The sequence below is a fragment of the Pelobates fuscus genome, chromosome 5, assembly GCF_036172605.1.
Source record: "Pelobates fuscus isolate aPelFus1 chromosome 5, aPelFus1.pri, whole genome shotgun sequence".
Lineage (NCBI taxonomy): Eukaryota > Metazoa > Chordata > Amphibia > Anura > Pelobatidae > Pelobates > Pelobates fuscus.
Window position 1 is genome coordinate 171,493,335 of NC_086321.1, and position 27,391 is coordinate 171,520,725.

Here is a 27,391-nt window from a genome sequence, read left to right on the forward strand (position 1 = left end):
TATATCTTCTTTGGTTAAAGGCCCGCCAGGTTAATATACATCTATATTAACCAAAAAATACTAATAAGCAATCTGACGATCTTTATAAAAAAATATGCATTTATTCTACTTCAAAAGCAAACAATAATATAATTAACAGATCGTATTTCTTAACGATGTTACAGAGAGTAAGAGATCTTAAGTAGTCGTCTTAATATCAACAAGTCAGGAACACACCAGGAGAGGACAGCGGATCATAGGAGGAAGAGAGCATGGTCTTTTGTCCTCAGTCCTTTATAGGCAAAATTAAGTCATAACTTTTAGACTCTGTCCACATAAGGAAACTCCCCATATAAGGACCCTACCCATCCCCTATCTTCCATTACCGCACATTCCAGAGTCCTCATGGTACAGAATAGCAAACACCATCTGTTCTTTTTAACCCATTAGACAGCCACACCTTAATATGTATTTGAATAGGAACATATAGAATATGTAATATTCTACATTATGGACAACAATTTCTGACAATTTCTCTGTTTAGTAAATATGTTTATATAAAATGGGTCTTTTATCTCCTCGTACATTAATTCATCATGTCACACTCTCTCCCCAGAGTAACACTTTATGCAGAGTTCCTCCCTATGAAAGCTCGCGCTAAGTGCATACTGTTGATTGAGGTAAGATCTTATTAGAAATTGGTTAGATCTTTAGATGTCATCCTTTTAAAAATCAAGTTGATTTATTCTGTATTAATGTATCTAATACATTATTTATAAGTATTAGATGTTGCAATGACCCATAGGCACAGCAGTGTCCCCCATGCTGAATTGAGGTCCAAGGTCCTATCGACTTTAACTCCCATGATTCTTAGCCAGGCAATTTCGACTCCCCTAAAACCTTACCCTAGAGCTAAATCAAGCTAAATCATTGATAACATTACCTTAGTGGCAATCTGATCGGTAGTTTAATGAAGCTGTGTTTTATTATTGAAGCTGCGTTTTTATAACTGCATAACGATGCTTAAACCATACCTTTTCAATGGTAAAGTTTTAAATGTATATGATTGTGTATAAATATTATGGGTAAGATGGCAGGTCTTACGGGGGAAGCAAATTAATGAATACGTTTTCAATTTCCCTATGTACTCCCATATATAAAGTAGCTGTTGAGGTTGCTGCTTGGGGAATTCAATATGTTAGATCTTGCAAAACTTGCTTGAAATCTGAAAAAAAGTCAGTTTGGGGGTAAATGGTGTATTTTTTTTCTTGTGTATTTAACCTAATATCACTAAATGTAATAATGTTTGCATTGTTTGCATTGTACTGGGATGTAAAATAAATATTGTTAAGGATATGTGAGTAGTACCAACTGCTGTCAATGGCTTTTGAATCAGTGACAGTGTGTTTGTCTTTACCATATGTTGCAAATGTAAATCACTGCTTCTCGCTCCAGTAGTGAGAACCAAGTCACCCAATGCTTTTACAAATCATGTCTACTGACTCTGTGTTGGCAGAGAGCAGCAGGCTTGTGTAACTCACGTTTTCTATTTGGCAGATCTTCTGGGCAATTGGGACTGTGTTTGAAGTTCTTCTGGCTATCTTTGTGATGCCCACTTTGGGCTGGCGTTGGCTTCTCATCTTCTCTGCCCTACCTCTCATGCTGTTTGCCATCTTGTGTTTTGTAAGTGTTAGCACTAGCAGTTCTATTTTCTCTACTCTGAAATAAGAATACAAAACTATTGAATAACTCTTAAACCATACGTCTTTATTATTAGATATTTAATCTCCAGAAATGACAGTATATGTCAGTGCACATATAACAGTGGCCTTCAGTGTGCAAACATGATGAACTGTTTCATATTTATGAATGTCTGCCCATGCCCATGCCCATAATATCTATCTGCGCTGTGCTAGAAATTGTGTTGAGAAAAATGTTTCATGTGAAATGTGAGGGTCACTCTATTTTAGAACAAGGGGTGGATTCAAGAACGTAAACCAGGTATGAGCTCTGTTGGACTTTGTGACAGATTCTAAAAGGTGGACCCAGACATATGCACACACACACACATACTGAAACTTACAAATATACTTCCTTTGACAAATACCTACATATTTTTAGGCGTGCAGTTTTTCAATGACACTGACTCCTTGCTTCCTGGAAAATCCATGAAATAACCTCTTTCCTCTGTAACAGGTTTATTGAGTGGCGATCCTGACTCTTTTTTTTTTTTTAATTACCTGGATGGTACTGAGTAAGGGTTACCTTAAGTGCGCCCTCAATTCCCCTTGCTTGTCTGGGGGAGCATTTTCTCTGGTGCTTCCCCCTGGATCCACCACTACTTAGAACATTAGATTGTTCCCTCTATGTATTGTGTACTTAACACAAGCTTAATTTTTGCTTTCTTTCAGTGGTTACCAGAAAGTGCCAGATATGATGTCTTGTCCGGCAACCAAGAGAAGGCCATCGCTACCTTAAAGCGCATAGCAACTGAGAATGGAGCTCCAATGCCTTTGGGAAAACTTATTGTATCAAGGCAGGTCTGTACTATATAGCTGACTTTGATTTTTGGGGCTGAATCGTGCATGGAACAGCTAAGGATCCACACTTTATTTAGACCACCACAAGTAATTATATCTTAGACCTCTTGCACAACCTTATAAGAAAGAAAAGATGAAATTATGATAGTTTCGTATATAGTGAAAATATACAACAAGTGGTGTAACTGGTATCCTAGTGCTTCCCCTATGCACCAGATATTAATAGTACAACTAATATTTCTCTTGCACAACCTTTTTGAGAAATTCTTGGAAGGTATTTAGGTCTTAAAAAAAACAACAAATATTTATGCAATAAATATTTTGTGCCGTTACCACATTTAATGGACAAAATGCATTCCACACATTCTCATACATCTCTCACTAGTTTATGTTGAATTTATATTGCTGTATTATTTACCAGTTTTTTACCACCCAGTTATTATTCATGTATCTATTTAATAAATGTATTTATTATCACTTGAAAGTATATGTATCATAATATTGTAAGATTTTTTTTGTTTTAAAGGTGGACCGAGGGAAAATGCGAGACCTTTTCTCACCTCAATTCAGATGTACAACTCTCTTGCTATGGTTCATATGGTAAGTGAAAATCCCATATGATTTGCATGTTGTTTTGGTGTATTTCTGAATTGTACTGTACATATGCAGGGTAAAGTGAAAAAAAGAAAAATTATCCAGTGTGCTACCTCAGCATATACACACACAGCATGTGAATGTATATCCTTATCAACCTATTGTGCCTGTCAACATTTGTAATAGTTTGTCTTATTTGTAGTTAAATCCCCTCCTTAATAATATTGTAAGTTTACTCAATATACATTACAATAATAATTACAGGCACTCAGGTCCTCACACTTTGTTTACAGGGTGCACAGCCACAAACCTCTTAGGTAAAATATAAAACTAAATAAAAACATGGACTCTTCCACTCCACAACAATACCAAAACAAAGTTCCTGCGCTATAAAAAGAAAATAACCTCTTTATTAGTATAGTGCAAACACAATATAAAAGTAGTAAAATAAAAAACCCTTAAAAGACTACATGCATAATCAGCTATTTGGTTTTTTTTTCCCCCATTTTTTTATTGTGTTTACATTACACTAATAAAGTGGAGTATACCACTGTAACGTTGTTATTGTTTGAGTGTAAGGGTCAATGTTCTTTATATATCATTTAAAAACCAAAGGTTTCTGGAACAGCACAGGGTAGAATTTCGAGACAGGGAGAACGGCGTTTTGCTAATTATTTTCCATGTCTCTACTTCTTTACAATTAAGAGAGCTGGGCAAGTAACTCTCTGCGAAAGTGTAGAGCATTTCATGAGCCCCGTGGCAGACATAAGTACAAAGTGTAACAATTCTGTTCTATTTGAAAACATATCAAGAGGACTGCATTCCTGTGAGTTTCTAATGCATTTGAATGTCATGATATCTTTTTTCGATGTCAGTAAAACTGTCACCTTTCAATCCCATTCAGGTTTTCCAATGCTTTCTCTTACTATGGCCTAGTCCTTTTAACTACTGAGCTATTCCAGGCTGGAGATGTTTGCAGCAGTAAGTAGAGGCCTTTCTTAGCCTTTTGTGTCCTTAATCACAACTCCTGTCTCAGTGTCTTCTCCAACTTTAAATCACAGTCTGATTTTATAACCATGTTCATAGTAGCTGCTGGGTAAGTTAGACCATGATAAATATTACAGTATATGGTCACTGAAAATTGTCCATGATTTGCTAGATAACTGGCTAAACAATTTATCCCGAGGTTAATTGCAAGTTGCCTGGGACTGAGCCAACATGATAGCACATAGCAATAGTGATGACAAAGAAAGGACAGTAGATGCTATAATACACTCAGGTTGACGTCTCCTGTTCTAGTTCTGACTCTTCGTCAAATTGTCTAGATAAGGCATCGGTTTTAAAAAATTTAGGGCCAGGTCTGTAAGTAATAATAAAGTTAAAGCGGGACAAGAATGGAGACCATCTAGCTTGTCTAGAAGACAGACGTTTGGCATCACCAATATAGGCCAGGTTCTTGTGATTGGGTATGATCAGCAGGGGGTCTTTGGAACTCTTCAAAAGATGTTGCCACTCCCTGAGCGCCAATACAATGGCCATCAGTTCTCTGTTACCTATGTCATAAGTACACTCAGCTGGAGACAACTTTCTGGAGAAATAACCACAAGGATGCAAAGGGGTATCCTGACTCTCTCTCAGAAAAAAGAACAGCCCCGACCCCTGTTTCGGAGGCATCAACTTCATGTATGAAAGCTTTGCTGGTGTCAGGGTGTATCAATTTGTCTGCAGAAGCAAAAAATTTTTTAGAAGTTCAAAAGCTTCTTTGGCTTCTTTGGACCAAATATTACAATTAGCCCACTTGCGTATCATATTGGTGATGGGGGCTATTACCGAAGAGAAACCTTTCATGAATCTCCTGTAATAATTGGAGAAACCAATGAACCTTTGAATGGCCTTTAACCTGTTGGGTAATGGCCAGTGTAGAACAGCCTCTAGTTTGTGAGGATCCATTTGGAAACCAGAGGAGGATATGTTATACCCCCAAAACTGTACTTCAAGTTGATCAAACATGCACTTTTCACGTTTACAATAAAGACCATTTTTACTTATTTAACATTATAATGATGGGTCTGGAGGTCGGGGAATAAACAAGGATATCATTGAGGTATACAAGTGCAAAAGAGTAAATATAATCCCTTAGCACATCGTGAAGTCTTGAAATACGGCTGGGGCATTGCATAACCCGAAGGGCATAGCAAGATATTCATAGTGTCCATTTCTAGTGTTAAATGCCGTCTTCCACACGTGATACCAAATTGTATGCACTCCTGAGGTCAAGTTTGGTAAAGACCTTAACACCCTAGAGTCTGTCAAACAATTCGGAGATAAGGGGAATGGGATAGGCATTTGTTATGGTGATTTTGTTTAATGCCCTATAGTCAATGCAAGGACATAATTCTCCATCTTTTTTTGATACGAAAAAGAGCCCTGCACTAGCAGGGGAGGATGATTTGTGTATGTGTCCCTTACTTACGGCATCTCTGACGTACTCTCTCCATGATTTTACTCTCTTGTGGGGACAAAGCATATACCGCCCCTTTAGGAGGCATAGCCCCGGGCAGCAGATCAATGGAACAATCAAATGATCTATGTGGAGGTTGAACATCAGTTTGACTTTTACTAAACACTTGCCTAACCTATCAATACTGCATGGGTATTTCAGGGGTAGTGGGTGTAATAGTAGGTAAAGTAACGATGCCCACTCTTTTAGTAATAGATGACATGCAACCCTCCTGACAGTCTGTACCCCATTCCAGTATTTCCCCTTAGGCCCAGTTAATATGAGGGTTGTGCTTGATGAGCCAAGGGAACCCTAATATGATGGGACATGAAGGTGAAACTATTATCTGAAATGTAAGGAATTCTTTATGCAATACTCCAATAATGATACAAATAGGCAAGGTCTCGTGGGTCTCCCGTCAATATCCTCAACGGCCAGAGGTGAAGATTTCTCCTTGACCGGTATAGAGTGTTTTTTAACAAAATACATGTCAATAAAGTTACCTGCCACACCTGAGTCTACCAGGGCTTTGCATGACAAGTTTTTCTTTTTGCAAAGGGCGACAATGTCAAGGAAAAATCCACTTTGGTTATTACTAGAGGATGTATCCATCAAACCTAAGACCTGTCTCCTTAAGGTTCTTAGGTGCAGAAGTTTTCCGGGTGTATAGGACAAGTATCTCTCAAATGTCCTTTTTTTGCCACAATATTAGCATAGACCCTCTCTTCTCCTATACTCTCTCTGCCTCTGACAATCTTTCTCTTTGCTCTAAACTAATTGCATAGGTATAGATTCAGATCGCATAGGTATAGATTCAGATCGCATCGGGAGGTCAGGGACAACAGGTTTGGAGAATCAAGGTGCTAGTGACAAGGTCATACGTTTGGTTCTGCTTCTAGTAATTTCTCTGGTCTTAAGTCTATTTTCAATCTGCATCATGCAGGTAATAAAATTGTTTAATATTTTCTGTAGATCTTAGGCAACAATTTCGTCAAGTATATTCTCAGTTAATCCTTTTTTAAAGGCAGCGATTAATCCGTTGTTAGTCCAGTCTACCTCAGAAGCCAAGGTGCGAAATTCAAAAGGCATAATCTGAGATAGACCAGTTCCCTTGTTAGATATGCATTAAGGCAGTAGAGGCATCATCCTCCCTGCCTAATGGTTCAAACGTTAATTTGAATTCCACAAGGAATTCCTGGTAATTATAAGAAATACTCCTATTACTTTCCCATATTGGATTGGCACATGTTAAGGCCTTACCGTTAAGTTGGTTCATCAAATACCCAATTTTAGCTCTATCTGTGGGAAATGAACCAGATGAGGCCTCAAGGGTGGTACTTTATCTGATTGAGGAATCCCCTACATTCCAAAATATTACCGTCAAAATGCGGGGGAGCCTAAGGCCACTATAGGTGGAGGTACAATAGGCGGAGGAGCCTCAGGCTGTAAATGTGCCTTCTGAGTAAGGAGCATACTAAAAGCCTGGCCTAATTGATGCATACGGTGATCATTCTCCTCTAGCTTTCTCTCGCAAGCTGCTGTGTGTTGACACAATTCTGCAGGATCTCTCATGGCCCTGTCGCAATGTCAGGATTACTAATTGATCCAGCACGCAGAATTCTGTCACATCTAGGACTAAAAGGTAACGTGTTACCGGGCCTTAGAATGGCCGGACTTAACGTACCAAAGAATAGTCAGGATACATGCCGAGGTCAGGGACACAACGAAGAGGGAAAGCCAAAAGTCAAGGATACCAGAAATCAGGGAAGTCAGAACAAAGCCAAAGTAAAATACCAAAATATCAAGATTAAGAACGCACTCTCGGATTACCAACAGGCAGAAACCACGACAGGGCAATGACAGAATGTAAAAATGTGTTTAAATAACCCTCCTGTTATTCCGATCAACGTAGGCGGTCGTGGGGCTATAAAGTGACATAGATCCGCAGCGGCCGGTGTCCCTAGACATGCTGGGTTTATCAGGTATCCGGGCGCATGGTTGCATATGGGCACAACTATTCCTGTCAGGATGGTAAATACTATCATAACATTTTCTATGTGCGGAGGAATCCGTTACACAGGCACATTTATTGTTTTTCCAGTAAAACATAAGCGCTATAAGTATCCTTAGCTTTCTTAGTACATTTCCCTAATTATCCCTCAGTTATCTGTGTGTACTGTACCCATAACCCTTTGTGTCAATATTTGCAGTTTCTAGTCGAAGGAAAACAGTCAAGCCAAAATGCAGTCTTGCCTGTGAATATTTAACTGTCGAAGATTACAAAGATTTATTGTGGACCACTCTGTCTGAATTTCCAGGTCAGTACCGATACAGTGCATACACCATATTCAGAAGATATCACAAAATTTGATAAATAATAGACTTTGAAAAAAACCAACATACAGTTAAGCAAGAGTTTGAGAAATTATCGATAGAGTAAAGTTAATGCTGGATCATACAATGTCGTCCCAAGAAAGCTAGTTAAGAGATTACAAGAATCAAACAATGCCAGAGGTATAACAACACTTCAAACTCACACAGAGCTAATATATATATGTAATATATATATGTAAATATATGTATCAGATTAGCAGATATGTGCAGATTAGCAAACATGCCCCTTTACCCTTTATGGTGTCTTTTTGTTTTAAGGTGTGTTGGTGACCTTGTGGATCATTGACCGTGTAGGTCGAAAGAAGACTATGGCCATATGTTTCTTTGTTTTCTCATTCTGTGCCCTCCTCCTGTTTCTTTGTGTTGGAAGGTATATATTAAGCCTTTATCTTACTTGTACTCATTTTAAGTCAGTCACTTAAAACTTCTAAACTGTCCAAAACTGATGCTTTGTAGCGATACAGATACCCAGGTAGAAGCAGAACTTTTACGAAATTAAAGTGTAATCATTAAAGAAACAAATTACCTGTATTATGACTATTGATTCCCTTTCTCTTTGCTCTAAACTAATGTAGCAAGTGCTTACAGCAACATCCAATCTTTACTTGATTACATTGTGCTCCTTTTTCTGTAGAGCCAACTCCTCATCTCCTTCTGCATGGTTAATATTTTGTACAATTGTTAAATATGCTCATCTAAACTAGAATACTGGCTCTCAATTCAAATGTCCATTCTTTATATTGTTATACCTTTGTTTGACTGCTTGTATCCACATAGTTTTTTTTTCTGTGATAATACATCCTATATTATCTTCAAAGTTGAGTGACCTATCATCTTGATCCCCACAGGAATGTCCTCACAGTCTTGCTCTTCATTGCGAGAGCCTTCATTTCAGGTGGATTCCAAGCTGCCTATGTTTACACTCCAGAGGTATGACTAACAAATTTATATCAATCAGAGGTATCTTGACCAAGTAAGATGTAACATTATTTAGGAGATATAGTATTTGCTTATTTTAATGTGTAATAATTTGCAGATACCTATAGGTTCCATTATTAAAGTGTAACCCCTACACTCCCCTCGTCAGCTGCATTGATAATGGGGAATTAAACTCCTTCAAACATGGACAGCGCTGATAGACTGATTGAGCTTCTCCCCAAGCATTCTTAACCCCTCTCCACTGTTTATTGGGAATGGAATTGACACAAATTATATATATTTTTTTTTTTTAAAATCAACTGATGGGAATGGCTTTATTGAATTTTTTTTTTTGTAAATTCTTTATTTTGTCGCGCAGGTGAGTACAAAAACATATACAAACGCCACAACAGCGTACAAGCGCATTTAAACATGCTGAATAGTGGAACAGATATGTGAGCATTTGTGTTCTTTGATTACGTGTTTTTCGTCAAGCGCCATTACAGCGTACATTAAGATGCATACAGGTTTAACATTGGTGTGACTGTGAGCACTGTTTAAACATAGACAAACTTGATAATAACAGGCTAAACAGAAATGATGAATTGCTGCAGTACTATAGATTACTGCTGTTTAGTTAAGCCTACAGGTCTGATGGAAAACAAGGTAGGAGCATCAATACTAAGAAATATATGACTTGTAATTTATAAAGGCAGGAGCGTCAATATTATGAGATATGTGACACATAGGTTATAAAGCTAAGGTTAAGGTCTTCTTCACTTATCTAATTCTAGTATTTTGGAATTAATGTTGCGATTCAGTTTCCAATTCCTTACATGTCACTGTTTAGAAAGCGATTCCCCCTATCTCAGCTTCAACCCGGATTCTCCTATAAAAATTAGCCCTAGAAGTAGATTATAAAATAAATGTAAACTTTTTTTGTTTGTTTGTTTGTTTGTTTGTGTATCTCTCTGTTCAGATATGGGTTGTGTCTGCATCCAGTCACCCTGATTTGCCATAGAGCGAATGCTCAGCTCCTATCCTCCCGTCAGTTTGTTGTGTCCTGTCTTGGAAACTGGTTCTCCATGTGTCTGTTCCCATCCTACCTCTGTCTTTCGGCCTTTGTTTAAGTCGATATATCGTGTCTATGTAAGTTGCTTCGTGTCATGTCTAGATATCATGCGTCAGCGTGTTCGGGTCCTCCCGGCTCCGGCCTCCTCGGACGCAAGTCACACCGCATTTACGAAGTCCCTCAGAAAAGTTGAATTTGTGAATATGATGTGATAGGTAAAGCGAGGGGGGGAGGGGGTGGAGGGGTGGAGGATAACAAGTGTCAGGGTGCGCCCGGGCATCCCAAGTCCCCAGGTGCTGTGTTGTGTGTTCGTGTCTCCCTAAGTTCTGGGACATGAGAGATAAACATACCATGGGGTCCAGATGTCGACATGCTTGGTGCTTCTCCCTAGTAGTTCTGCGTACCGCGCCTCCACTGTGTGTATTTCCTCAACTCTGTAGCCACTCTGCAATGGTCGGTGGATGGGTTTGTTTCCATCTGACTGGTATAGATGCCTTTGCTGCGTTAAGCAGGTGTCTTTTTTTTTTTTTGAAATTCTTTATTTTTCACTCAATGGATAGAACAAGTTCACATCAACTTTAGGGCTTGCGCAGAAGCCTGTTTGAGTAACATTGCCATCGTTCCGTCGAGAGTAACGTCTCATCCCGCGGTGGCTTATGTATTTGGTCCTGAATCGTATGGTATCACCTTCAATCGTCACTTGAGCCAGTTATGCTATTGTCCCATGGTTCCCATAGTTTTTGGAACGTCCCCCTCACCCTTGACGTTAAGTCATCCATAATTCTACATTCTTTGATTCTGGAGATAACCCCGGAGAAATCTGGGCCCTCAGGAGTAAGCCACACTGTCGCTATTGCACGGTGTGCGCACAAAGTAATCTTGTGTACTAATTTTTGTTCCCGTGCAGTCCATCTGTCCACAGATCTGTTCAATAAGTATATCCACAGGTCCAGTCTCAAAGGTCTATCAAATATCCGCTTCAACAGATCTTCCACGGATGTCCAGAATCCGCGTAACTTTGAGCACCCCCACCACATATGGATATATGTCCCTCGGGCTCCGCAGCCCCTCCAGCAATCGTCATTCTCTAGTTTGTGCATCCTGTGTAATTTAATTGGGGTAGTATACCAGCGAAACATAGTTTTCCACGCCTGCTCCTGGAGGGTGACACACATCGATACCTTAGAATTTGCCTCCCATATCTCCCGCCATTCGATTCCCTCTAGAGTCTCTCCAAAATCCGCCTCCCATTGATCCGTGTACGTTAATCTTCCCCATTCTCCAATTTCCTCGCTGAGATGAGCGTACAAGAGTGTAATCAGCCCCTTGGGGGGTACCCCATCAGAACATATCCGTTCGTAAAAGGTACGTGTCCCCATGGCCGCCTTTTTAATATGCGCTTTTTTGGCGAAGTCACGTATTTGGATGTACCTGAAGAAATCCGCCGGGGTAAGGTGGTGACCTGATTGAAGGTCCGCGAATTGGACAATCTCTCCATTATGATACAGCTGATGCACCCGTTGCAATCCAGCCCGTTTGATGTTGCGGAAATCTCTAGGGGTCATACCAGGCGTAAATTCTCTGTTCCGAAGAAGTGGGGTCATAGGGGAAGGGGATGACGCCAGCCTATATTTGGTGTTACACCCGTCCCATATCCGAATCGAATTGAGTATCGCTGGGCATGTAATTCGTATCTCCGGTCTGTGTTCCTTGGGGATCCATATCGTGAACTGGGGGACGTCTACCCCCACCATCATAGATTCGATATCCACCCACCTCCTCTCTTCCGGAGCCGAATGCCACATAGCTATCTGCGTCAGTTGTGCCGCTAGGTAATAGAAGTGGAGGTTCGGAAGGCCCAAGCCCCCTCTATCTTTTCGCCTATACAATATCTGTTTGGAGATTCTGTGTCTCTTGTTCTGCCATATGAAATTTCCAATCGACCTTTGCAGCGGGATCAGTTGCGTCTTCGTGACTCGGACGGGTAACGCCTGGAAAAGAAACAATAGGCGCGGGAGGACGTTCATTTTTATGGAGTTTATCCTACCGATCCAGGAGATGGGTTTGTCTGCCCATTTGTCTAGATCTCCCATCAGCTCTCTGAGCATAGGGGCATAGTTAGCTACATATAAGCGTTCTGGGTCTGCCGTTATATTAATCCCTAGGTACTTCAGGGAGTCTGTTTCCATGCGGAGCTGGTATACCGCCTGTAACCGATCTGCGTCAACCCGAGGCAAGCATATCGGGAGCGCACTGGACTTTTGGATGTTTGCCTTATAACCGGATAGCCCACCGTATTCCAATATGACGTCCCGAAGTGCCGCCATCGATTCCAGCGGGGTCGTGATGGTTAAAAGAACGTCATCTGCATATGCTGAGACTTTGAAGTCTTTGTCCCCCACTCTGACGCCTGCAATGTTTGGATGTTGACGTATTGCGTGAAGCAGGGGCTCCAATGCCAAGACAAAAAGAAGGGGCGAGAGCGGGCAACCCTGTCTCGTTCCGTTGTGTAGCCAAAAGGGTGTAATGGGGCTCCAGATATCTGTACCTGTGCCCGTACGTTGTTATACATCGCCTTCGTTGTTGTTAAGTATTCCTCCGGGAAGCCCATGCACTTCAGGACAGGAAAGAGGAATTGCCACCGGACTCTATCGAACGCCTTTTCAGCGTCTAAGGAAACCACTAACGTAGGGGTCTTTGATTGCACCTGTTTCTATATAAGATCTACATTCCTCCTGGTATTTTCAAACAATTGTCTACTTGGAATAAACGCAACCTGATCTGCGTGAATGAGAGAAACCAACAAAGGGTTCAGTCTTTCGGCCTGTATCTTCGCCAGTATCTGCAGATCGTGGTTGATCAGCGAGATGGGCCTGTAGTTTTCTGGGTAAAGAGGGTCCTTCCCGAGCTTAGGTAAAAGCACTATAGTCGCCAATGACATGTCAGATTCTAATTGACCGCCCTGCCGTAAGGTATCAAAGAGGCGGACCAGTTGTGGTATGAGTTCTTCTCTGAATATTTTGTAATATGAGCCGTCAAAACCATCAGGCCCCGGCGCTTTGTTGCCTTTCAGATTCGATATAGCTTTGTCCACTTCCTCTTCCGAAATGGCTGCTGCCAGAGCACGTGTTGCCTCTCCACTCAGTTTAGCCATCCCCAGCCTATCTAGGTAACGCATGATATATTCTTCCTCGCGCACCCCATGAGGGCTTCCATCTGGAGTATGGTTATATAGACCTTCATAGAAATCTTAGCAATCTCTGCTGGTCTTGTTCTTGTCGTGCCATCAGGGTGTTTGATCGCAGTTATGTGGGTTCTTCCCTGCCTTGGCCTAAGCGTTCTAGCTAAAAGGGTGTCCATTTTGTTCGCCTTTTCGAAAAAATTCAGTTTCGACCAGGTCATGGCTTTAGCCGTGTCGTCCAACAGTAAAGTGCGGATGTCCCTCCGTGCTGCCTCCAATTGTGCGAAGATGCGTGCCGACGGCTCCGTTTGGTGTTTATGCTCAAGTGTTCTAAGTTCACCCAGTAAAGATTCCAGTCGCTGGTGCTTCATTTTCTTTTTTCTGGTGGCCAGTTTAATTAAGGTTCCTCTAATGAACGCTTTATGGGCCGCCCAAACTGTACTCGTGCTCACATCGGGGGTATCGTTCATCTCAAAGTAATCAACGAGATCTTTCCTGGTCTGTTTCAGGATTTCCGGGTCTTGAAGCAGGGACGTGTTCAATTTCCACGTCCACGGCGACGCGACGCATAGGTTGCCCAGCGTGATAGAGATATCCGCGTGGTCCGACCAAGATATGTTGCCGACTTGTGATCCGACTGTTCGGGCCATGCCCGCTGCGTTGGTCAGGAAGAGATCTATCCTGGAGTATGTCCCGTGGGGAGCCGAGTAGAAAGTGTAGTCTTTTACCCCCGGATGATGAGCTCTCCATACGTCTACAAGCCCTGCATCAGCTATGAAATCCTTAAGTAGACGATCCTGACCGCCCCTACCCTGTGACCTAGGAGTGCCCGTGCGTGAACTCCTATCTACCGCAGGGCACGGGGCTGCATTGAAATCGCCTCTTAAGAAGAGCATTCCTTGAGGGAGCCCAGCTATTTTCTCCTGGATCCCTTTCCAAAATCCCGGATCCGGTTGATTTGGTGCGTAGATGTTCACTAGATGGATGACATGTGAGTGTAGGATGCCCGAGACAATAACGAAACGTCCCTCCGTATCTGCTTCGTAATACGTTTCTCGGAAGGGGCAGCTACGTCTGAGAAGAATCGCCACCCCATTGCGTTTGCGATGTGACCTGGCTTCATAGGAGCCGGCAAACGCGTGATCTTTCAATCCGAACTTGGCCTGTTTGGGCAAATGGGTCTCTTGAATAAACGCAACGTCCGATTTCATCCTTCTCAGTTCTTTAAAAAGGAGTCTGCGCTTCCTTGGGGCGTTCAGGCCCTTTAGGTTCAGAGAGACTATCTTAACCTCCATCATTCCATATGGTTAGGACCCTAAAGAAAAAACTGACACCCCTTGTCTTGGCTCGTCCTCCGACAGGGCCCCATGGAAAAACCGTTGATAGACCTCCGCCCCCGCCGTCCCTCCGAAGAAGAGTGAAGAGAAAAAAGGAAAGGGAAAAGAGAGAACGAAGTATAGGAAAAGAACTGCGTCCGGACGCAGTCCGACACACAGAAATTCTGGTCTTATAAAATGCCATAATGGTATGGGGAACGTCATCCCATTTCCCTGCCACGATCAACGTTGGGAGGAACAATGGAGTCCTGGGCTCCACCACCTAGGCGCTAATTATGTGATACTTGGACCTTTATCTTAACAGGCAATGCAATAGTAATTTTCGATCTAATGGCTCCCCTCCCTTCCCTTCCAGCAATTCTAATCCCATCCGGGAGACCCAGCGCTAGTCAACACCCCTCAGGGGTGCAGCAAGGGGCGAAGAAATGCCCACCCACTCTACCCCAGGTTTCCTTCCCCCTTTCTCCGGGCTCGCTCCTCTACCCTCTGCTACACCGTGGAGCCACGTTGTACATCCCACAATATAAATCAAAACACTTATGTACAACAGCGACATGGGGCAATGTCCCCAAAACATGTGATATGGAGCACCAACTCGGGGATAACAGTATTCTTCTAGCAACTGAGCGTGTGTTTCGGTTTCTTTTTTTTTTTTTTTTTTTAATGATTCCAATTGGAATATATACAAGCATAGATATTCTACGAATTTTTGTCATTTGTATGTGTTTAATCCCGCTTTGTGTCCGGGTTTGGGGTGTCAATCCCCACATACCTCCCGCCTTTTAGTTTGTCGAATGACATTACGGTATTTATATGTTTAACATTTAAATATATAGATGCACATGTATATATATATATATATATATTTTTTTTTTTTTTTTTTCTAAATAAATTTTGCAACTGTGTAAGTAAATAGCCATTCTAGCACCATCTGCCTCCCCTGCGCCCTGGGAAATTTACAGCCCAACCCTTTTCTCTTAAACTACCCCCCCTTCCACCTTTAAGTACGACACATCCCTATTCCGATTCATCTAGACCCCCCCCCCCAAGGGCGTACTAACACCTCTGGACCTGCGACGTGCGTTACCCAACACTTGCTATCTCAGGTCTTATAAAGGAGGAGCACGCCAACATAGCTGCAGGCAATTTACCAAAATACCTATCTGTACCCAGAACCACAAGGCAATGGGCAAAGTAGGGAACAAAACAAAAGTAGAACACCCGCAACTGCCCACACAATTCTCTTACGACTGTCTAATCAAGGCTGGTCCTCCACCCTCTACGAGAATTGCCCACCCGAGCAGACGGTCGCCCCCCCCCCCCGGCCGGCCCCCTTTTGGAGCGGTCCCCGGACCGGCCGTCGGGCGCAAGCGGCCGCACAGGAGGCAACCCTACAGACCGTGAGTCGCCCATGGGAAGCTGCACCCGAGGCCCCCCAACCTCACACGTGGGGAACCCCGCGGGTTTAATAACACCCGGGATTTGCGGTTTATACGAAATGGAGGGGCCAAGGGTGGGCGCCTGGGAAGCCCAAGTAAGGAGGTCACCCGCCTATAATATGAACCCTGCAATGCATATATACGTTGGTAGGGAAGTTGCACGTTTCGTGCCGGCAGCAAGACCCAAACTAGCAGTGCTCAAGTAAGAGAACTTTTTTTAGCAGTGTCTCATGGCCCAGTCCCGGTCAATGACCCGCCTCAGTTCTTAAGCTTGTCATAGCGGTTTATTGCGGCATGCAAAGTAACCCATTTGTCGAAGCACATTCGGTTCACTCTTTACGTCCCGGTCTACCACCCTTGTATCACCCCCCCCAAACCATCCCCTGCTTCCTCAGTCCTGCTTTCGGATCAACCTTGTGACTCGCTGCACCCTCTGCTTATTATCTCGTCCCCCAGCCCGCCTCCTTCTGTAATTGTGTGGTATTTACGTACGTACGTTTTTTTGTTGTTGAGTGTGTACTCTCGTCCCCCACTTTAATTGTTTTTCGTTTTTTAGTATATTTTTCGTTGTTAAATTGAATTATATGTATTTTTTTTTTTTTATTATTATTTGTTATATATATATATATATATTTTTTTTTTTTTTGGTGTTTGGAGAGACCGCGCACGTGGCTAGAGGACATACGGGTGATATGCCTCGCGATCCTCGACTAACAATAACGAGTACATATTAATAACATCACAATCCCCATAAAATATTTAACAGGTACCACAACAGGATATTATTGTCTGTAAAGAGCGAAGGATGTGCCGGGACAGCAGGGAGTCGCAGGTACATCCCGATCCCAGGCCCTTTCCGAAGGGGGCAATAGGCGGCAGGGGCTCAGTCCCGAGGGTAGGCATATAAACTCCATAGGGCATCAGCTGCCGTCTGTCGCTGTACCCCTAGTGCCATACTGATGGGATAGCTGGGTGGAAAATAAGGGCCTCCAGGGGGCCACTACCCCAATGCGCAATGAAAAGGTGAGGCAAAGGAGAACAAATTGAGAACTGGAGTACAAAACACAGGAAGGTACCCTCTCAGGGAGAAAAAAACAAAAAGAAAAACAGTGCCTAGAACCAGAGACCCCCACAGCCCCCGCCCAAACGGTGCAACCAATGATTGTAAAAGCCCCATTTTAGGAGAGTCCCTCTCGGCCGCCATTAGGAGTTGGACTACCGACACATTGATTAAACCCGGGCGTAACATGCCCTGCCGAGAAACCATGCCCAAGCCCCCCGCCCCACAGACATCCAGATGCACAGCCGCCCACGGGGGAAAAAGCAAAAAAGGAAAGTATAGTATAGGCCTGAAGATCAGACGTGAAGTACGATACCGCTAGGGATCAGCGCTGGCTCCTGGGTCCCACTCCACGCCACTCTGCCGGAAGATGTGGAAGCTCCTCTGGACACATCGTCAAGTTAGGTAGGTCTGGGGGTGGTTGTAGTCCCAGGCCCTGGAACAAGCGCTTTGGGTCCCCACCTGGCATCAATATGTGGGCTCTGCTGTCGCGGAACACCATTAACTTGAAGGGGAAGCCCCAGGCGTACTTCAGGCCTGCGCCCCGCAGAGCCCCAGTGATTGGCCGCCAATCCCTCCTCCTCTGTAGCGTTGAGGGGGCCAAGTCCTGGTAGAGGGAAATCAGGGCTCCGTCGTGCCGGATGGGCCCATCCCTGCCTCTCTTCATCAGAGCTTCCTTCGTTCTGTAATGCAGGAAGTTAATGATCACGTCCCTTGGGGTGTTGGCTTCAGCCCTCTGGTTTTTTACCGCTCTATGCGCCCTCTCAATATGCCACTGATTTTCCGGGATGTTTGGTAGGAGAGGCCGGAATAGTGAGAGCAAGAGCCCTTGCAGGTCCTCGTCCGGCCCTTCTGGCAAGCCCCTCAGGCGGAGATTATTCCTCCTAGAGCGGTTGGCCATGTCTTCCAGGGCTAGGTCCATGTCTACCACTTGGGCAGTCATGCGGTTTACTCTGTCGGCCACCTCATTGTGGGCCTGAGTCGTCGCTTCCATGCGGTCCTCCAACTTAGAAGTTCGCTCTCCCAGGGCACATATATCCGCCTGCAGTACAGCCGTTGACTTGGCTATTTCACCTGCTAGGAAGATTTTCACCTCGGCAAGTTTTGCAAGGACGGTGCTCTGGTCCGCGGAAAGGGCCCCTCTATCTGCGCCAGGCGAGGAGTGCGTGGAACCTCCGTCGCCATCTTGGCTGCCGGCTCTACCGTGCCGGTGTGCTGTGAGGAGGTCGAGAACGGAGCCTCCAGACTCCGTGGCCCTCTTGGCTTGCTTCTTGGGGAGTCTCCTTTCCATGTTAGGGTGTTAGGGAAGGGTGAAGTGCCCAAATAAAGGTCGCTTTTTGTAGCTTTTGCGCCGGTGGAGCGGAGCTCTAGGGAAGCACAACTTGTCTCATCGGCTGTCAGGCCACGCCCCCCAAGCAGGTGTCTTAATATCGATCGTTTGTATTGGGCTATCGAGCCTTCCGTGTAGTGTAGTAGGGCCATTTCTATGCTAAATTCTGGTATTTCTCCCAAGATTGTCGTCATTTCCCTCTTTATGTCCTCCCAATATGGCTTAATCAGCGCGCAGTCCCACCAGATGTGCCATAGGGTGCCTGTTTGGGTTTCGCATCTCCAGCATGTATCTGCGGTTCCCCTAAATACTCTGTGTAGTAGAGATGGGGTCCTATACCATTGAGAGATTAGCTTAAAGTTGACCTCTTGATACCTTGTGCTTATGGAGCTTTTGTGCTGTAATATTAATATCTGTTCCCATTGTGCCTCTGTGTATGTCCTATCTGTCAACTCTTCCCATTGTCTCTTAAACGCATTTTTCCTTGTGTGGTCTCCTGTGATCAACTGCTGGTAGATGCATGATACTCTACTGGTCACACATAGGTGTTCAAACCACGTCTGCTCCCTGTGTATCGCTTCTCTGTTGGGAAGGTTGTAGTAAAAATGCCGCAATTGTGCGTAGCGAAATCTGTGCATCAACGTCTGTTGCGTTGCCGTGCTCCACTCTCGTAAGTTTCTCAGCCCTGTGTTGCTCAGGACCTCGGTCAGCGGGATATAGTCTCCGTCTCCCTCTATCGGCCATGCAGATCGGTGCAGTCCGCCACCTATCTCACTGTTGTGTGTTATCGGGATCAAGGGGCTCGGTTGTGGAGAGATATGTTGGTTCCGTCTCAGGGATGACCACGTCTTTATCTTCTGTACAATGGGTGATTCATTGCCCAGTTTTGGTGCCGCGTCTGCCGAGCCTTGCCAGATATACATGTGGAGAGCCTTGTTTGTGCTTTCCCTGTCTAGGGCAGCCCATAGTTTGTTTTTGGACGCTGTATGCCAGTCTCTGATCCGCTGTAGATCCGTTGCCTGGAAGTATTTGCGAACGTCGGGTAATGCTAGTCCGCCCCAAGTTTAGGTAGGCATAGTTTGTCGTAGCTGAGTCTTGCTCTCTCCCCCTTCCAGACGTATTTTATCACCGCTGTTTTAAGTGTCGCAAAAAATTCTGGGGGTATGTGCCAGGGAATGGTGTTGAAGTAGTAAAGCAGCCGTGGTTGGATATTCATTTTAATCACTGCTATGCGTCCCTGCCAGGATATGTGGTCATAGTTCCAATTTTTCAGGTCGAGCAGTATAGTGCATAGGATAGGGTTGCTGGGGATCCAAATTCCCAGGTAGCGCATCTGGTCTGTACACCAGTGGAAGGGATGTCCGCGTTTGATCTGTTCTCTCACAGCCGTTGGGGTTGCTATGTTCAGCAGTTCGCATTTAGTTTGGTTAAGCTTCAGCCCTGATATCCGGCCATAGGTATCGAATTCCGTCATCAGAGCCGGCATTGAGATGAGAGGGCTGTCCACAAAAAAGAGCATATCGTCTGCATATGTGGCTACCTTATGTTCCTGGTCCTTGTGCCTAAACCCTCAGATCTCTGGTGTTTGCCTTACCCTGTCCAGGAACGGTTCCAATGAAAGGGCAAACAGGAGCGGCGACAGTTGGCAGCCCTGCCGAGTGCCATTGTGAATGGTAAAGCTGTCTGTGAGTGCGCCATTCACCCGTACTCTGGCACTAGGGTCAGTGTAGAGCGCCTCTATCCAGGCTATCATTCCTCTCCCCAGGCCGACCTTATGCAGCGTTGCCATCATGAAGCTCCACGTTACCCGATCAAATGCCTTTTCAGCGTCCGTGGAGAGCATTAGTAGTTCTGTTCTCTCTTTAAGGGCCAATGCCTGTATGGAAAACGCCCTTAGGGTGCAGTCCCTGGCTTCCGAGCCTGGCACGAAACCTGTTTGGTCAGGGTGGATTAGGCGCGGCACATATTTTTGTAGTCTTGTGGCGATGATTTTGGTGACGAGTTTCACATCCGCGTTAAGGAGCGAAATTGGTCGGTAACTACTGCAGCTTTCTGGGTTTTTACCTGGTTTGGGTATCACAGTGATTGTGGCTGCTAAAGGTTCCTGGTGGAATTTGTCTCCCTGTTGGAGTCGATTGAGGGCTGCCGTTAAGTGTGGGTTCAGAATGTCTCCAAATAGCTTATAGTATCCCGCCGAGAGTCCATCCGGTCCCGGCGCTTTCCCCTTTTTAGCTGCCTTAATCGCTGCTTGTACCTCTTCCGTGGTTATTGGGACTTCCAGTAATTCTGCTTCCTCTGAGGTTAGGGCGTCTGGTCGAAATCTTTGTAAGTAGCGTGTTGTTGCTTCTAGCAGTTCGGCCTGCTGAGTGTCGGTTGTCGTTGGCGAGGTATTATACAATCGTTGGTAATACTCGCGGAATTCGTTGGCTATTTCCTCTGGAAATTGTGTGAGGGTGCCGTTCAGGGCCGGATTAACATAGGGGCTGATGGAGCTGCAGCTCCAGGCCCAGGCCCATGGAATAGGCCCATTGGTTTTAAAAAAAAAAAAAATAATAATTTATATTTTTTTAAATTTTTTTTTTTTTTTACACACTACTCTTAGGGTTGCCAGGTATTTCTCATGTATTTCTTAGGGTTGCCAGGTATTTCTCAGAAGTATTTCTCAGGTATTTGAGGCTGCCTAGCCGGTGCCGGTATTGCAGTAATACCGGCAATACAAATGTCTGTCTCAGTATAAACATAGTTTATTCTGCAATACCAGCGCCGGCCAGTAGGGGTCGCTGTTTGTGTGGAGAGAGGCAGTGATAAGAAGTTACGGCATCTCCCTCCCTGCATCTCTCTACTCACTGATCCGCGGGGACCAGTTCTGCACAGAGAGTCCAGACAGCAGCTCCGAGACATGGGGACGCTGAGACATTGGGACACTGGGTAACATGGGACCCTGAGCATGGACGTCCGCAGGAATTTTTCCGGGGGGGAGGGGGGACATAATTGTAATGACATCCATGCTTGGCCCCTTTTTGACAGTGTCATGAAAGGGAAGGAGCATAGTCATTTTCACATAAAGCCAGGGTGAATAGCGTTTTTACAACAATGGTGTCAGGAATATATGTTTGTATTCCTTACACTATAGTGTTCCTTTCATCAAATTACAGGAACATTCTGGTCACCATAACAACTTTATCTAAATGAAAATGATGTGATGCAAGGAGGCTCCTGGGTGCTCTTTCTTTGAAGGGGTTAAACCGCTCTCAAATGGTTTACCCCCAAAGGCTTCCTTCAGCTCCAGATCTCCAGGTCGCTCAGTGGTATTCAACTTCTGAAACAGAGTGTCAGGAAGTGCAGATTGACGTCAGGCATGGGTGCTGCAGATTGGCTAGAGTGGTCAGCTGACCCTCTAAGCCAATCGCTAGTTCCCGATTCATAAAAATGTTTTACGTTTTTATGAATGGGGAGCTATTGATTGGCTTAGAGTGCTAGCTGACCCATCTAGCCAATCAGCGGCACCCCTACCCAGCGGCCCTCTGTGTTTCCTGACACTCAGTAAATAAAAGTGAACACATTAACACTGATATTGTTTGTTTTTACCTGGGGAGATGAGAAGGTCCAAAGTTTCCCTGCCAGGCCCAGATACCAACGCCTAATGATGTGGTGTCCAGAATGAAGTGCTCCAATCTCATTTTCTTCTCCTTCATTTGACACAGTCTTCTTTGCCTTCTGAGGCTCCTTCTGCTCCTTTACCTTTCTGCTACTTTCTGCTTATTTTGCGCCCTTCTGCTCTCTTTCTGATCCCTTTCTGCTCCTTGATGGCCCTTCCTGCTTCTTGATGGCCCTTCCTGCTTCTTGCATACCCTTCCTGCTTCTTACTGCCCTTCCTGCTTCTTTCTGCCCCTTCCAGCTTCTTGCAGCCCCTTGCTGATCCTTTCTGTTCCTTCTGATTCTTCCTGCCCCTTCCTGCTCCTTGCTGCCCCTTCCTGCTCCTTGCAGACCCTCCCTGCTCCCTCTTCCTACTCCTTGCTGCCTCTTCCTACTCCTTGCTGCCTCTTCCTACTCCTTGCTGCCCCTTCCTGCTCCTTGCTGCCCCTTCCTGCTCCTTGCTGCCCCTTCCTGCTCCTTGCTGCCCCTTCCTGCTCCTTGCTGTCCCTTCCTGCTCCTTGCTGTCCCTTCCTGCTCCTTGCTGCCCCTTCCTGCTCCTTGCTGCCTCTTCCTACTCCTTGCTGCCTCTTCCTACTCCTTGCTGACCCCTCTTGCTCCTTGCAGACCCTTCCTACTCCTTGCAGACCGTCCCTACCCCTTCCTGCTGCCCCTTCCTATTCCTTGCTGACCCCTCCTGCCTCTTGCAGACCCTTTCTGCTCCTTGCTGACCCCTCCTGCTCCTTGCTGCTCCTTCTACTTTACCCTCCTGTTCCTTGAAAACCTATCGACCCCTTCCTGCTTCTTGCTGCCCCTTTCTATTCCTTGCTGGCCCCTCCTGCCCCTTGCAGAACCTTTCTGCTCCTTCTACTTTACCTTCCTCTATGCGGTCTCCCCCACCCCCCATCCCTCACTTACCTGCTCTGTAGGCTGCCTCTGTGCTGCTCCCCTGCGGTTTCAGTCATGAGAGAGAGGCAGGGATAAGCTGTAGCTTCCTGCCTTTCTCCATTCACAGCGCCACCTACTGGCCAGCGCTGGTATTGCACTGTATTCTCACACTAAAACGAAAAATAGCAGCACAAGTTGAAAAATCCGGGGGGGGGGGGGGGCAAGTACCCCCTTTACCCCCCCATTCGGATGCCCATGACCCTGAGACACTAGGGACACAGTGGCCCCATGTCTCCCAGTGGCCCCTAGTCTGTGTCCCCATGTCTCCCAGCCACTGTCCCTAGTGTCTCAGTGTCCCCATGTCTCCCAGTGTCCCCATGTCTCTAAGTGTCCCCTAGTGTCCTAGTGACATCAGGACACATGGAGACATGAGGACACAGACTCTAAGGGACACTGGGAGACATGGGGATACAAACACTAGGGGACACTGGGCGACATGGGGACACTGAGAGGCATGGAGACACAGGGAGACATGGGGACACTGGGCGACTGAGACATAGGAGACATGGCAGTGTTCCCATGTCTCCCAGCCAGTGTCCCTAGTATCTCAGTATCGCCATGTGTCCCTGGTGTCTCTCAGTGTCTGTAGTGTGCCAGTGTCCCTAGTGTCTCAGTGTTCCCTAGACTCCCAAAGTCCCCTAGTCTCTCAATGTCTCTGTGTCCCCATGTCTCCTAATGTCTCAGTGTCCCCTAGTATAAAAGAAAAAATCTCAGGCACTCAATGTGATAGATTTAGGCAGGTTTATTGGACACCGCAACGTTTCGACCTGTACCCAGGTCTTTATCAAGTCTCCAATGTCCCCTATGTATCAGTGTCCCCTATGTATCAGTGTCTCAGTGCCCCATGTCTCTCAGTGCCCATAGTGTCTCTGTGCCCGTAGTGTCTCTGTGCCCGTAGTGTCTCAGTGTCCCCTAGTATAAAATAAAAAAATCTCAGGCACTCGCTGTGATAGCTTTAAGCAGGTTTATTGGACACCACAACATTTTGACCTGTACCCAGGTTTTTATCAAGTCTCCAGTGTCCCCTATATATCACAGTATTTCAGTGCCCCATGTCTCCCTGTGTCCCCTCGTGTCTGTCACCCAGTGTCCCCAAGAGTCTCAGATTTCCCAGGTCTCCCAGTGTTCCCTAGTATCTGTGTCCCCATGTCTCCCAGTGTCCCAATGTCTCTCAATGTCCCCTAGTGACATGGGGACACTGGGAGACATGAGGACACAAACACTAAGGGACTGGGAGACATAGGGACACAGACATTCCCCCTTTTTGTGTATGTTCGCCCTTTCGGACGTTCTGGTTATGTGATTTGTGTCAGTAGCCCACCCTTTTACCGCATCCATAGACTTCCTGCTTTACTGGACTGGACTGCTGTTAGGGGGTATGGGTTTACTTGAAAGATGAAAGCATGAGATTAGCAAAGGGTATGTGTTTTCTCATAGTTGCATCCTATGAGTTTCCCTACAGCATCATCTCCATCAGATACATAACGCTTAGGAGGTAGGACTGTTTTAGTGTTTTTGGTCAATAAGATTTTGTAATTAGGCCCATCATAATTATCAGCACCAGGCCCACTGGGCTCTTAATCCGGCCCTGGTGCCGTTGGTTGTTCGAAGTGCATGTACTTGCGCTCTGGCTTGTTGGTTTTGGATCATACGGGCTAGGAGTCTCCCACTCTTATTAGCGTGGATGTAGAAGAAAGCTTCGGATCTCTGTGTCGCTCTGTGGTGTTTGCGGGCTACCAGTTCCGCCAGTTGTCGGCGGGTTTCCAATAGGGAGCGATACTGCTCCTCAAGTTGCGACCGCTTATGCTGTGCTTCTAGTTTTGTTATCTGGTTGGTGAGTTCCAGCATGTGTTGCTGTGTTTCCCTCTTTTTGCGCAATGCAATCCTCATGAGATGTCCCCGGAGCACACTCTTGTGGGCTTCCCAAAGCGTCACTTTGGACATGTCCTCCGTATCGTTCTCAGTAAAGTAGTTGGTCAGGTGTTCTGTCAAAAGTGTCTTCACTTCTGGATCCAACAAGAGCGACTCATTCAGTCTCCATGCCGTCTTAGTGGGTCTGAATAGAGGGGAATCCAAGTGTACGGATACTGCGCTGTGGTCCGACCATGGTGTCGGTAGGATTTCTGTCGACTGGAAACATTGTAGGCCTTCTTGCTGTATGAGGATGTAGTCGATACGAGAGTATCTTCTGTGTATGGCCGAGTAGTGCGTATAATCTCGGACTGTCGAGTGTTCGCCATGCGTCTACCAATCTTAGGTCTCACAGGGTCTTCCTCATTGCCCTGATCGCGATTTGTGGTATACTGCTTTGTCCGGTCGATGAGTCGATCAGTGGGTCAAGCGGTGCGTTGAAGTCCCCCCCTATGACGAGCGATCCTTCCATAAATGTTGCCAGTTGGCGAATCATTTTACTCAGAAACGTCGCCTGTTTTGCGTTTGGCACATAGATTGAGGCAAAGGTGTATGTTTTCCCTGAAATTGTGCCTTTGTGAAAGAGAAATCTCCCATTCGGGTCTGCTAGTTGGTCGGTCTGGGTGAATTGGGCGTTAGCGGCTTCCAGTATCGCTACCCCTGCCTTCCGGGCAGCAGGGTGGGTGCTATGGTAGTTGGTTGGGTATCTCCTATCCTTCAATCTATGGGTATCCGTCGATGTGAGATGCTTTTCCTGCAGCAGTGCTACCGAGACCTTTTTACGTCTAAGTTCTCGTAGGAGATGTGAGCGTTTCTCAGGTGTGTTAAGGCCTCGGCAGTTCTGTGTTAAGATGCTAAGGGGTGCGGCTGTGTAAGCCATTGAGTGAGTGTGATTGCGCGTGCAGATCCTACGGTGTTCGGATTCTTGTGTCTTAGGTCCAGATGCCCGTGCGCACCCCCACCGCGATGGGAGGGGGGTGGAAGGGGGTGGGGAGAGTTGTGTGTGGGTGCAGTAAAGTAAAAAGAGGGTTATGACACCCGGGTATTTGAGGTCTTATGACCCGTGGGTGTGCGGTATGGTCCGCGTCCGATTTGGCTCGACCCGAGAGACCTCCGGTAGTAGGCCACGATAGTGTGGTCTCTGTGGAGAAATTTCCCTCAATGCGAGAGGTTCCTGTGTAGCTGGGTGGAGTTCAAGACTGTACCGTCCCCTAGTTGGGCTAGGGCAGCCACGGAAATGAGTCCCCCAGTAGTTTGGGTCTACACAGGTCTAGTCAGGGGTGGTGGAACTAATTGTGTCCAGTGTGCTTGCTTGCAGAGTTGCAGGAGCTCAGTATCAAGAATTTGTGGTAGTGTGTGTGGCGTACTCCGTGAGATGTCAGTTTCCCACTTGGTTCTAATCTGATGTCGGTAGCTAAGTCTCCTAAACTAACGATCTGTAAGGTCACAGTGTAATGGGGTGTGGGCTAATGTCTAGTTGTTCCACTCGTTGTGACTGGTCATCGGCAGGTCTTATGTCAGCAAGTCGGTTGTCCCCTTGGTGTCATTCCTTGCGTCTGTGTGGCCAGTGTAGTGTAAGGTTGACATGTTGCGTTCAGCGAGTCATGTTGGGTGGGGAGGGATGGGGGGTTGTTATAATGGGAGCCTGTGTCTCACATAAAGGTCCCTGTCATGTGTCCCTGGAATTAAGAAGTCGGTGTTGTGTGTCCTACCGCCCTCTTTTTGTCAGCGGGGTTTTAAGTCCTGTGTGCGTGGGTGTACCTGGCTGTAGTTTGGGCGTATGCACTCGCAAGTGTTGGTTGCGTCGTGTTGGGGAACCATGTTTCTGTACATTGTATAGCATTTCAAAGATACAGTGCATATTACCAGCATTTTTCGGTCTCCCATCTCCTCCTTCACTCAACCTAACTTATCTTTAGTGTGCCATCTACATAGTCAGGGTAATGTCTAGGTTAGTTCAGTGTGGACCCCAGCCTGTTCCTCTCGCTTCCCCTTTAGCCCCTGGTCCCTAAGTCATTCTACTATTGCAACCTGGCTCCTGTCCATATGTCCATCTTACTTAGCACAACCTAGCAAAACAATTTCACAAGTATAAGTTCCCCCAGGTACCCTCCTCCTCACTCCCGCCACCCCCAGACAATATCCCAGACAACTTTTAGAGTAGCGATGTGGTACAGTGAGAGTACTACCGCATCACCATCCCCGGGTGACGGCACCCCAGATCTCCAGAGTGTCATTGTTGTATTGCGGGTTTCGAGTGTCCTGTAAATGTCCATCTGTCTTATGCAATATCTCAGTTTGTATCTTGTGGGCATATACAGGCTTTTCCCCCCAAGGGCCGCAGCATGCGTGCCTGATGTTCCCCACCCCTTTCAGGCCCCCCTCCCCATTCAACTTGGTAGTGCGTTCCATCCCAAGGAGTGTGCTATCATGGTGTTTATAGGCCCAGCTGTGGGTGTCCATGTAAATGTCCCTACTTATGTATGTGTGCAAAGCAGGACTTATCTGTTTTCTGCGGTACACAGGACGAATCTGGTTTCCTTAACGGTCTGCCG

At 45.7% G+C, this 27,391-nt stretch overlaps 1 protein-coding gene across 1 annotated transcript in view; it reads left to right on the forward strand.

The window, feature by feature from the left end:
* The window catches only part of SVOP (SV2 related protein), a 109,842-nt gene that overhangs the window by 73,997 nt on the left and 8,454 nt on the right, over window positions 1–27,391 (forward strand). Inside the window, exons 7-14 of the mRNA XM_063454688.1 lie at window positions 596–659; window positions 1,537–1,662; window positions 2,391–2,519; window positions 3,046–3,119; window positions 4,018–4,094; window positions 7,824–7,931; window positions 8,266–8,377; window positions 8,856–8,937. Of these exons, the coding sequence (XP_063310758.1) occupies window positions 596–659; window positions 1,537–1,662; window positions 2,391–2,519; window positions 3,046–3,119; window positions 4,018–4,094; window positions 7,824–7,931; window positions 8,266–8,377; window positions 8,856–8,937 (772 nt within the window). The remainder of the gene's footprint in view (window positions 1–595; window positions 660–1,536; window positions 1,663–2,390; window positions 2,520–3,045; window positions 3,120–4,017; window positions 4,095–7,823; window positions 7,932–8,265; window positions 8,378–8,855; window positions 8,938–27,391) is intronic.